We start from the raw sequence: 12,493 nt of genomic DNA, 5'->3' as shown, positions 1-12,493 counted from the left end.
AACAAAGCTTTCCAACGGGGGAATGTTTGAATAGGCTTATTTTCGTTAAATAAATAAAAACGTTGCAAGAGTTCGAGTAAAAAAAATTCTCATAGTGGATTATCCTCGCCCCCTTTTCTATATCAATGTTTCAGGAAAGTAGGCTCAATATATTTTGGCCCCAGTCTCAGAGCACCCTGGCAAATATATAGTCGCCGAGAAAAGAATCCTCTCGGAGAAACGACGTTACCCAGATCTTTTCAGTGGAACGATTCGTGCGAGAAAAGCGAATCGTTTCCCATCCTCGGCTGTCGTCTCTTTTTGCCTCCGTTGGGAGATGCAAGGAAATAAATTGATGCGGCTCTTTATTCGTTCGTGTGTGCCCATCGACACGAAGGAAATTCTCTCAGCCGCAACGACATTCACGTATTCGTGCACGTATATTTCGGCCTCGAGTGTTTCACGTATTGAAACTTCATCTGCGTATACACACGTGTGTAGCACAAAGTTACAAGATTGTATACGATTTTTTCGCCAAGATCGGGCCAGTAACATCTACCAGGTACGAAGGAAAATCCGAAAAAATATCCAAGTGGAAAATCGTGTCTGGTAGTCGATTCACACAGCCCAGTGAAAAAGGGCGAGAATTCGTGACATCAAAATTTTGTCACCGTTTGAAGTGCCAGCGCGAAGCTCGGTGAACCATCTGAAGCGAAAAACTTGCAAAGTCTGGAAACGTCGGGTCAACAATTTTTCACGTAAAATAGAGACCCCTAAAATGCAAATAAAGTGCTCGGGCTTTATGTGAACGAAGAAAAAACAGAAAAATCTATTCGTTTTTTCGGAGTTTCATCTTACTCGAAAAATTTCTCATTTCTAACAGTTTTCAGTGCCAACAAAACCACAATAGCACAAACAAAAATTTTCATGAAAACACGTATTCCTTCACTTACTTCGAACGTAGCTTTTTCTCTCTGAAACCCTTTCATCCTCATCACAATTTCGTCGTTCTTCCTGACTTTGTCTGCCGAATATTAGACACCCGATAGTATCTGATAATCCGTTTTGTTCTTTAGCGCCATCTAGCATGAGAGAAAAGCTGGAGGATGCTTTATCCCCTTTAGGATAACGTGCCAAGAACTGTCCTCAACCCAAAAAACCCTTTTTCTCTTATACAACCGAGTGAACGAGAGCGGAAAGCTTTAATCTGATTTCGTTCGTCCTGGAAACTGTGCAATCGGGTCAACTGTACCCATTAAGCAGCTGTAGATAAAATTTTGCCGGAAATAAATAAAACGAACACTTTTGACATCTGACATTCCTTTTCCATGGCTCATCACCATTCTTCTTCCACTCTGAAATATGTTGGATATTTCTTAGTTGAACCTTCTTCGTCAAACATTAACCGTTGCTACATTTTAGAGCACGTTAGCATTCTACGTAAATCAGTTATGGTTTTTTTACGATAAAATATCCTTCCTAGAAAAGTTTCAAGGCTCATATCTTCGGGTCGATTGAGCCTTGAATTTCCATTTTGCAGCATCCTTGTAATCCAGTACACTTGTAACAACTGGTTCTGTGCACACTCATCTTCGCTCTGATGGAGAAACGACGGTGGTTATCACTCAGCTGTGGTGACACATGTGTCGTTATTAGGCTAACTCTGTTAGCCAAAGTGGGTTACACAAGTTTCACTACACATTTTCCTCCTGCCTGGAGACACCTAATGTTCGGGAAATGTATCAAGTATACGACAGCAGAATAGAATGATTAAGGTGGAAACGGCTAGACAAAAGCTAAAAAATCTATGAAAACGTTTTGGTGGGATGGAACATGTCGGAGTCATGGTGATGGTGATTGGAAGAATTCGCAATGAATCGATCTTTGGAAAATCTCGAAAGAATAATTGTTTCTGCGAATGGATCATTTGAAACGCTAACACGATTAATCGCGCGTGAAAACACATTTAGTATACAAGTTTCGAGCTTCAATTCAAAATGACATGTAGTGTTCAGTTTTGTGGCTTATTATCCTCACTCTGATTGTTCAGGGTTCACGATGTTCAGTTTTTGTACACTGAGAAATAAAAAGTCATTGGAACAATGAAATGTGGTGTTACGGGGTGCCAATGAAATATATGATCACAAAAAACTTAAAGATGATTAACCGAATAAAATAGTTTTAGATCGAACTGCAGATTCATTCACTCCGAAAGCATTGCAGTTAAATGAAGAAAATTTTTCCAATAATATCAATTATTTTTATTGAATGAACAATTTTTTTTCTCAGTATGAGGTACGATTCTCTTTTAATTTTTAATGTTACATAAATAATACAATTTTTCATAAATAATATATAATAAATAATAAAAAAAGTTGAATAAATAAATGAATAATGTTAAAATAAAATGTTGAAGAACCAAAGAATCGTCGCTGCCGTTCCAATTCTCTTTGGTCGTGCCTCTTGCAGTTCCATAAGTTACCAGAATGAATGGCATCGATCAGTTAATTTTTCGGAAGAGTCGATCGGACATCACTAGCCGGTGCGATCGTTTATGTTTTCGTTCAAATCATTTTCTCAATGTAAAATCGAAATTCCATTAATCCACATCCAATAACGACCTTACAATTTTTCCGACACAGTTGTTGAAGCGTGAATGAATCATGGTCGCAATAAGATACGTAGAATCGCAAATGGAATCCGTCCGAGACAATGGAACATCGGAGGCTGACAATCCTCCTGAGCGCAAGAATAGAGAGTCAATGCGGGGGCGAATGTTCAATAAAAGTCGACTGTCAGAGTATTTTTCGACGCTTTATACCTATCGATTCGATATATAATACATTAAAGCTACTCTGCCACTGCATCTTGATCGATTTCCGATCAGTTGATATCGGGTTAAACAAAGAGAGTGCACCTCCTACGGTGACAATCACTTCGCACAATGCATGTTCCACAGCTACATATATCTGTGTATGTATTAGAGGGAGGTAAGGAATTTTCATAGGGTGTCTCAGAGAATCAATGAATAACAATGCTGAAAAGTGGAAAATCAGGTCACCAACTCGATCAGCACGTTCATTTCCTGAATCTCAGGTATCTGAAAGATTATTTATTGAAAAAAGCTCAAAATAACGGTTGGACATTTGTTTTGGAATGTCAAATGATTCTCACGTACAAAATAAAAAATTTGGTTATTTATAGTTCATGGAATCTTTTGTAACTCGAACTAAGAATTTTTCGCAAATTTCAAATTATCTTGAATATCTTTATCATTGCTATTCCGGTAGAATTACCGTGTCATTTATTCAGTTCATTGTTGCCCTATAGGCACGCTCATACGCATATACGTAGACATAAGTTATTTACGAATATCGTTAACAGCCGGAAGCCCAGCAAGGCAAGGGTAAATAGAAGCCTCAGTAGAGAACCAAACTGACACACCCTCCGTCATTAACCCATTACAAGCCTCGTGTATCCCTCGTTGTTGCATGGATCTTGCGAGCATAAAGGTTGAAAGACCAGGTGCAAGTAAACCATAGCAAAGCGAGGAATTTGTGGTGTTGAAATAGTTGCTTTGAAAGTACCAATGAAATTTTATTTTTTTCTTTTTTCTCTAATAATGGAACGAAGGCAAGGCAACGTTTTCATGCTGATTTTTGGAAGTAAAATAAATAAATTTCGTCCGTTCTTTCCCATGACAGAGTTGAAAATGATCGTTCAACATTAAAATTCATGGATTCCTTAATTCTGGGAGACCGCCATCTTTTTTCACTCTGTAGGTTTCTCATTTAAGGTAAATCCCACTGTTACGTCTGTTACCTACTTTAATTGGTCTCAGGTAATTATCCATGAACATTCTCATCTCAGCGCTAGGAAGTACTCGTGGCATGACCGTTTACATGTTGACTCTTTATTTTCTATTACGCTTAGCTCTTTCCGCTGAACGAGCGTATAGCACGAGGCTTTCCGTGCCATTTCGCGAATTCGTGACGTCGACCACCATTTTTTTCCTGATGTTTATTTCTCTAAAATCATATACGAAAATAATATCCACACCGCATTTTTTCTCCTTTTTTGTCATCAACGTAATTATGAGTGATAAAACAGGCTTCCTCGACAAACGTGCCAATTTTCATTTCTCTATTATTTTATTTCGTCTCATTGCTAAACTGCCAAGATTTGTTTGGGTATGAAAGCAGATTCGACATGAAATCTGCACCACACACGTGTATTAATGTCCACGTGTTCGTCTTTTTGTATTCTGTACTGAAAAAAATAAAATAAAAAAAAAAAAATAAACGAGAGGAAAAAATAAACACACTCGCGAATATAGAAGCACTAGTTCACGAAACACAAGCTTTTACGAGTGTGCCTGCACGCAAGTGCATTTACAGTGCAATGAAATCTGCAGTTGCACTTAACGAGTGAGGTCCAACATAATGGGACGATACAATGTCCCATTGTGTCATCTCGTTTCCCCTCTTTCACTCATCCTCTTTAACGAACACGAACGATAACCGTTGCCAAAACAACATGTAGTGGCTGCTGTGATTTTTAAACTTTTCATACTATTTTTCAAAGAGACAATTTCATTCGATATTTGTCCTCCTCACACGAATGTGAATGAAAAAAAAAAAAAAAAAATATTCAATAAAACTAACTTTTTCGAGACCCCGATATTTATACGTATACAAAAGACCATCAAAACTGGTGTGACGTCGATCGAGATAAAGGAATAATCGAATGAGACGTTTACGAACAAAAAAATTCTGCTCACCTGTTCGACCCAAAGATTCGTCGTCATGATTTGATTTTTGAGATTCTGCAACAAAAATAATAGATCCATTTTTATTTCTCATGTAATAACAGGGTGAAATAAATCAAATGATCACTTTTTCATTTACATCGTAAAAATGCACAAATTTCAAACATTTTCTGATGCATATAAAATTTAGAATTTCATGTTAATGAAAGTTTCACAGTAATGGGAAAGCTACACCGCAAATGTGAAGGAGGCGAAGAGAGAGAGAAAGGAAAATGAAGGGAAAGGGGAAACAATAGGCCATACACAACTTTTTATGCAACGTTCTCTCGTCTCCCGCACCACGTGTATGTCCAGTACAGTACTGCATTGTAATTTCCGGGCCTGACGGGAACTAGCAGAACACACGTAGAAATGCAGGGGCGGGTGAAGGCTCTCGCGGACTACGACTAATTGGACGACGTTGCGGCCTCTGGCAAAGTCGTGAATCTGCGAACCTGGGCGTGAATCTAGTTGGAGTTATGGCCCGGGTTCGAGGTTACGTGCTCTAGATTCGACTCTACCTGGGATTTTGCTAATCCATTAATCTCGGGCATACAAATTTTGTTGTCATTACCTCTTTTATCGTCATGAATGAATAATTAATGTAAAAAAAAGTACGTTTTTTTTTGTGAAAAATATAAAAACAGTTGGAATATGATAAAGAGTTATAATTCTGCAGGAATTTGAATAGAAAAGCCATCTTTTAAGCTGTCGAGCAAACATCGCTGTATAAATGCACGCTCTCCAAATCACCAAGTATTTTTTTTCCACGAAGCACTGCACCATTTTCTCATATCTTTCGATTCCCTGAGAAACGGTAGAATGATTCCTGTCCTCATGAAATGGGTATTGATGAACTTTAGCAAAGGAACGAGGTAAGTTGGAACGTCGACATTGAACCAACTCACGATTAACTTTCAGGTCAACTTTTAAGGGTCTTCTTTATGAAGATAAAAGTAACGAAGAGTGAAAAAAATGAACTGAGAAAAATGATGCGAGAAAGTTCAGATGGAAGATTAACTTTTGTTCGTGTTCGTGAATACCGTGTACGAGTGTTCCGCATGTCAAGATGATTTATCTGGTATTCCCCCACGATGTTTATGATTGTCTTCGCTGCAGGAAAATGGTTCGTATATAGAGAATAATAAAATATGTAAAAATAAAGATGACTCGAGAGCCGTCATTGCCTTCAATGCACTGCACAACTGCTTTTTCCGGCCCTTTTTCACTGCACCTTTTCTCCTTCAATTCTCCAACTTCACCGTGTTAATTCGAAATCCGTGGCATAACGAAAGTTTTAACGAGTTTGATAGCGTTCTTTCTTGTGTCGGAAGAGGAAGAGAGAGGCCCGGCAACGAGAGAGAGAGAGAGAGAGAGAGAGAGAGAGAGAGAGAGCGCGAGAGAGAGATGGGGGGACAGAAAATGACAGATAGAGAGAATAAAAAGGGAAAAGAGATTGCTACAAGGGCTGAAAACCGGAGCCCGCCGCGGAGCGCTTGCTGAGCCCAATATCTCGGTCGAAATAAACGACTGTCGAAGTGGTATGAAAAGACTGAAGAAAAAATGTGGAAAAAAATTCCAGCGATTTCACTTCAATTTTATTATTGCTTGCATCATCGCTATTATTGCTTTTACGACTGGTATTGTCAACGTTATTTAATGAGAGTTTTCAATTTTACTGAATATTCAACGAGGAACAAGAAAATCGTGAATTCACTTACAGTCTTTTGAACTTGAATAGTCGTGTTTCAAGCAGACCATAAAATTTGTGTAAAAATCGTGTTTTTTCGACGCGTTTATTTTAATAAAAAAGGTCATCGGATTCGGAAAATTATACTTTTTATATTTATTTTAAAATTTTATAGCGAATACGATCAAATTGAATGAGAATATACACGATTATAGAATAACCCACCGACAAGAGTCTTTTACTTCTTCCTTCATATAGAGTAACAAATAACTTTACTTTTGATATGATTTTTTTGGATTTGAACGCTTCTTAGAACAATTTAATAATGTGAAAAATTGCCAGTTACTAATAAAATATTTGGCCTCGAATTGATATCATAAATTTTAATGCTGCACGTAACTTAAATGGAAAATTTGTTCAATTGATTTGCTTGTTAGAATGAAATGAGAAGAACGGGGCATTGGTTTCCGAAATGTTTCCAAGCGCGATTTTTCAGTTGTTCATTTCCCACGTTCCTGTTTTTTTCACTTTACAAAATAATTACAAATTTGTATTTTTTTATATAATGTTTTTTTCATGATTTGTGAAAAATTTTCTGAATTGTTGTGTTTTAATGATTTACAGTTGGCTTCGCAATTTTTTATACATACCATTACGTTTTGAATTTTTTTCATTTGTCATCCGATGTACGCGTCACTTTTGCATTTATTTGACATCGTTTTCAATTATTACCATGATTTAACAGATTAATTTCATTTTATTCATTATGTTTGAAATGGCTTTTTTATAACCTTTAGTAATGAATTGCTTATTTGCGGCAAGTTTCGAGAGAATAGATCGAACTACTTCGTACAAATCATTATACATTTGTTTTTCGTCTACACGAGTAACACGTAGAGTTTCACTGAGACTACTGTCCACGTCATTCTTCCTTCGTACAAATTTATAGCACTGGGTTTATTTCAGATATATTCATGGATTCTCTACTTTTTCATCCTCATGTTATCTGTATCGCTCCCTGCAGCCTGATCCTTCCTCTCCGAGAATTCCCAAAGTTTTGTTAATTTCAGCGTGTACATGGCCAAAGCCTCCGCATCGACCCGTGTTCAGGGTTGTAACTATACGAACATTGTAAAATCTACGTCCGGATTTTACGCCAGTGTGATTTCGATTATGCATGCGAGCCCTTGCGCCATGGCCACTAAACCAGACGTAATTCTTGCTCTGTCGGATTTCCCTGGTTCGTGTGAAGCGTTTGAGTTTGAGCGCGGATATTCTCAGTGTATATTAATGTTCTTAACATCCATGGGCTATTAATGATCCAAGTGGTTGAAATAATTTGTCAGGCGCTTTAGATTCAGAATGCTTGAAATGAAATAAGAAAAATTGATCTCCGACAGCGTCATCGAATGAGAGAAATCAAGGTGGAAATTCAATCGATTAAAAAACCGCCTTTAAGTATGAATATCAATCATTTTTGATGGACTCGAGCCCCATCGGTTAAAAAGCGTTCAAAGGATGATTTATTTCTAAACATTCGGAGCCGGAGTCTATCGAATTTCCCAAGCGTAGATTTTCACTCCTCATTGTGGCTTCTCGCATCAGCGATAGAAATTTATCCATCACCAAAAATGGATACATGTTGGTGGTATAACATGATACTAGATAAACAATCCATTCGAGAAAATCGAACGTATATATCATGCGGTGATCCCTTCTATCGTGGTTTCATCACTCACGTTCTGTAGCCTCTCCAACCGGAAGCTGTGCACTGAACCTAAATTAAGGTCGATCCGTCGAAGCGTCATATTTAAGATCGATGAAGCTCAAATTAGTGCGACGGTTTTGCGTCACCGCGTGGTCAAGGAAAAGTACGTTGGGGAAACAGGGGCAAATCGGAATACCTAAAAAAATATCATAATTTTCAAAAGTTTGAGAAACTTCATCTTTTTTTTTACTTTCAAAAGACCAAGAAATGTACTAGAAATTTACCAATTTTCGAAAAATCTCAATCCAATGGACTTTGAGTGCTTCTTTTGCAAAGGAGTCGCACAATAAAATGAGAATTCCTCCAAAATTTCTCCGTTTTTTCCAATCTTTATTTTTCATTTAAAAATTTCTTTTTTCTCGAATTTTGTTTTTGAATTTTTTGAAATTTTTCTTTCTTCTCCTTCTTGCTCCGGCCTCCCCTGTTTCGATATGCCAAACGAAAACCAAGAAACTCGTAATTTGAGTATTTCCAGACAAAATCATTTTTTTTCTGAATCGTCGGGCTTGTGGAAGTTGTGTTGAGAAATCGATGCATGAATCATTGCTTGTTCAATGTGCCATCACAATAGCAGTGGAATACAGTTCGTTGATGCAATTAAATTGTTCCGATTCAAACTAAAACCCAAACTGCTACTGACAATCAAGAAACACTCAGTCATACTTCCACCGGGTATTGACCCAGGCTAAAACCACTACCGTTGAAGTTGATCGAGCATCAAATCAAAAGCCCTATGATCGAATAGCCCTTGGAATTTAAACGAATGCGAAAGGAAAGTTTTCTCATTTCGTTATTTCTCCCAGAAACAAAAAACAACGAGATGTGGATACAAAAAGCCTTCTCATATCCCTGCCTTTCTCGCGAACCCAGGTGAACGCGCATACAGCCTCCCTGGCTTGTAAAACACCCGCAACAAACATGAGAAATTTGAAATTCCAGGGTATACGCGGAGGTAAGCGTGCGAAGTGCGCTCATTCCCCGTAGCATTTCTCACCCGCTTTTTCTTGTCTAATTACACATTTATATGAATTCCTTTAGTCTCGAAAGGGGTTTTTCACCCTCCGAGTGGAGTCCTCTTCAACTCAGACCATTTATCCTCCTCACGAAAAATCTAGATCGCTCGCATGTCTAGAGTCGAGGGCAGGAGAAAAATTTGCAAGAATTTATGGGAGATAGAGAGGAAAAAGGGAGCGAAGATGGGGAGGGACAGGAAGCGATGGAGAACGAAGTTTAATGTGAGAATTGTCGAGAGGAATAGGTGGCAATTATATTTTTATAGATGGAGTAAAAGGCTGGAGCGATGCACTCCATTAGTCGCATGCGGAAGTGAGAGATTCAGTGTACCATTATACTAGCACTCGAGCCCGTAGCTACCTTCTTTTCTTTCTTAAGTATTCGCCGGTATTCGCACTAAGGAGCAGAGAATAATGACAATAATTATGGATAAGACGAGACGAATTCATATATCAACGAAGATTCATACTGAAATTTATTGGAAGATTCTCACATTCATCGTATTAACGTAGAATAATTCTCCTAATCACCAAAGTCGAAATTAAACTTGAAAATTGCAGAATCCGTTATAAGATAAGGTACGAAACGAATTTTGTTTCCTCAACATGGAAGTACACTTGGTATTCACAGATGATTGGACTAAAAGATGATTCGGTTGGAACGCGTTGGAACTGACGTCACTCCGCTGTCCCGTGTCATTTCGCGTAATATTATTATAATTTGTGTTATCGCCACCTGAGTCGATAAGTAAACCTAGAAGCAACGATGAGATCGAATGTAATAACGTCTGCTTTAGTCTCTATAAATTGAGCTAATTGCTACTAAATCTGTCAGGTTATTTACCCTTACGCCTGTTAAATAATCCGATGAACTGAGTTCGCCTTGTGCTTCAGGTGATAAGGAAACGGCATTTTGAGCGAGAATAAACTGAGAGGTACCGAGAAAACTACGTTTGGCAAACGGTATCGATTGAATTTCCTGGTTTATGAGAGCAGCCTTCCTATTTTGGGTGCATGCCCAAGTTATGTGCTCGTGTTTGATCGTTCAAACAGTGATAAACAAAATTTCCGAGCGAGTTGACTGATTTGGAATGGGATGGCAGGCCCTGAAGGGTCGAGCATCCGCGAAGCAATGATTGTGTATGACTGAAGCATGGCAACTTCCATGGATGCACAAATTAATGTGGCCTTTTGCTCTTACAAAGAAAGCCTGCATCCACGCAAAACCGACCGACTGCTCGGGGAAAAAGGCGAGTATTGAACGAACGCGATGCACGCACAACAGCGTCGTTTGAAAGTCAGTCAAATCTACTCGACGCAGCTAACTGCAATGAGAGTTAATTATTATACGCTACCACGCGGTACGTTGCTGAAACAGCTTTGCTTTTTTTTTTTGGAACAGAAGAATAGTTTTCTCATAAATCGTGAGCAGGCGTTTTTGACCGGTTCCTCGCGTCGAGTACGAGTCCGTCAGTACGAAAATTCTGATTAAATTGTTGAAAAAAAATATTCTCGAACTTTTTTTGGAAATTCAGCGTGTTTAGCGTGTGATAACAGTAATTTTTTCTCAGTGCTGGATTATCAGAACCGTATTAATTGAAATTTCATTGCGTCCCGTAATCGATTAGCGATGTGTCAAAGACTGCTATCAAAGCAGACGTAGAACGAGGGACGAAGCAGCGGCTCATACGGTCTGGCAGACAGCTAGTTATGTTCTGGGTGCTCAATGAATATATACACATCTCCATATGCAAACGAGACAGTGATGTTGATCCGTTCATCATATATACAGCACAAAATTCATATACAACTGTGGCAATACGTACGCCGATCCTTCACTCATCTTTTTCATATGTCTGAAGAGTCATAAAAAGCGTGAAGGAACCAGTGGAATGGACGAATATTTCATAAAAACGTACTTCTCTTTAGGGAAACGCAGCGCAAAATTCCATTTGCACGGTTTACTTATGTATCGCTGTAGCAAAGAAAAAAGTGAGGATCGGAGAGGAGTACAAAGGCAGTTGAATCGCACGGACGTTACACGTAACACGGACAAGCGATTGCGACGAATCTTACGTGCATTTCGATTTCTTGGTTCTATATTTATGTGTACTCGTTCCCGATGCAAGTACTCGAGGGCGCTTGAAATGATACAACTTCGTGAATATAAAGAGCACGGGTGCGTTTTATGGGCTCTTGTTATTCATACGAACGTGCAACTCCCGAGTATTTTCACATTTTTCTAATTTCACTTGCTACTGCGCTTCCCAAAAATTGTTTGATGCCAAGCTGCCAGGAAAGGGTGCTGGTCAAGTGACTTTTGTACCGACTAAGCCCAGGACCAGCTCTGTCAGTGCGCGCTTCCGTCAATTTCTCCAATGCACAAAAGAACTGAACATCATTCGCATGGAAAACCAATCACCTCACGCATGGAATGACGACAACAAAAATCTATTCTCTGCATTGGAAAGAACGAACTTTTGGTGGTCACTAAATATAAATGAGTCTCTAATGGAAAACAATAAAGTAATAATTACTTTTATTTCACAATTAGAAATCATTTTTTACCCATATGAATATATTTGTGGAATATTTTGTGCAATTGTTTTGTGGATCGCACGAGTATATGCTGCCGTGTGCTATGGTGCTGAAGTTTCCAACGTCGAAGTCCACCGAAATGGAGGAAAAAAGGGCTTTGTAATTCTTCAAATCTTCATTTCACAAATCACATGTGAAGGTTGATGAACTACGATTTTTTAATTAATGAGGGAATAAAATTAGAGAATTAAAAGTCGTTTTTTTCCTTCATTTCGTTGGATTGAACGTTGCAAACTTCAGCGCCATCCCGTGTATTTGGATATTACATTACATGAGTCTACTCCCTTGCTACATTATTCATGAGGATAATTAAAAAACACGAGACATTTTTTCGCCCAGCCAAGAGGCTCAAAAGTCAATTTTGTGCCTTGACAGCAGAGTCGCTTAAGCAATGATTCAATAGTTCTACAACGTATGTTGGTTTTTGCAAAAATGTTTGAGTCTAGCTGTTTAAAAACTCTCAATTTTTTGAATTTATAAAAAATTGCATTATTTCCTATATCGAACCTTGAATAGAAGATTATTTATCGAGGGTTCGGTTTGCAATGAACGGAGTCGTGGGAGATCTCTATGATCGTAATAGCTCAGAAGTGTGAGTTTCGTGGAAATAATAAATCACAGAAAATCGCGAAGCGATT

The 12,493-nt window shown here is 38.4% G+C and overlaps 1 protein-coding gene across 10 annotated transcripts in view; it reads right to left on the bottom strand.

The window, feature by feature from the left end:
* The window catches only part of nAChRalpha4 (nicotinic acetylcholine receptor alpha4), a 154,245-nt gene that overhangs the window by 88,742 nt on the left and 53,010 nt on the right, over positions 1 to 12,493 (bottom strand). For 7 of the 10 annotated variants that reach the window (XM_043426737.1, XM_043426704.1, XM_043426686.1 and 4 more), the window contains one exon: positions 4,760 to 4,804. In XM_043426737.1, the coding sequence (XP_043282672.1) occupies positions 4,760 to 4,786 (27 nt within the window). In that variant the 5' untranslated portion in view covers positions 4,787 to 4,804. The other 3 variants (XM_043426752.1, XM_043426728.1, XM_043426719.1) reach the window with 3 other exon arrangements.

Source organism: Venturia canescens, chromosome 1, assembly GCF_019457755.1.
Source record: "Venturia canescens isolate UGA chromosome 1, ASM1945775v1, whole genome shotgun sequence".
Taxonomy (NCBI): domain Eukaryota; kingdom Metazoa; phylum Arthropoda; class Insecta; order Hymenoptera; family Ichneumonidae; genus Venturia; species Venturia canescens.
Note: the sequence above shows the minus strand (reverse complement) of the source record. Positions and strands in the feature narration are given on the sequence as shown.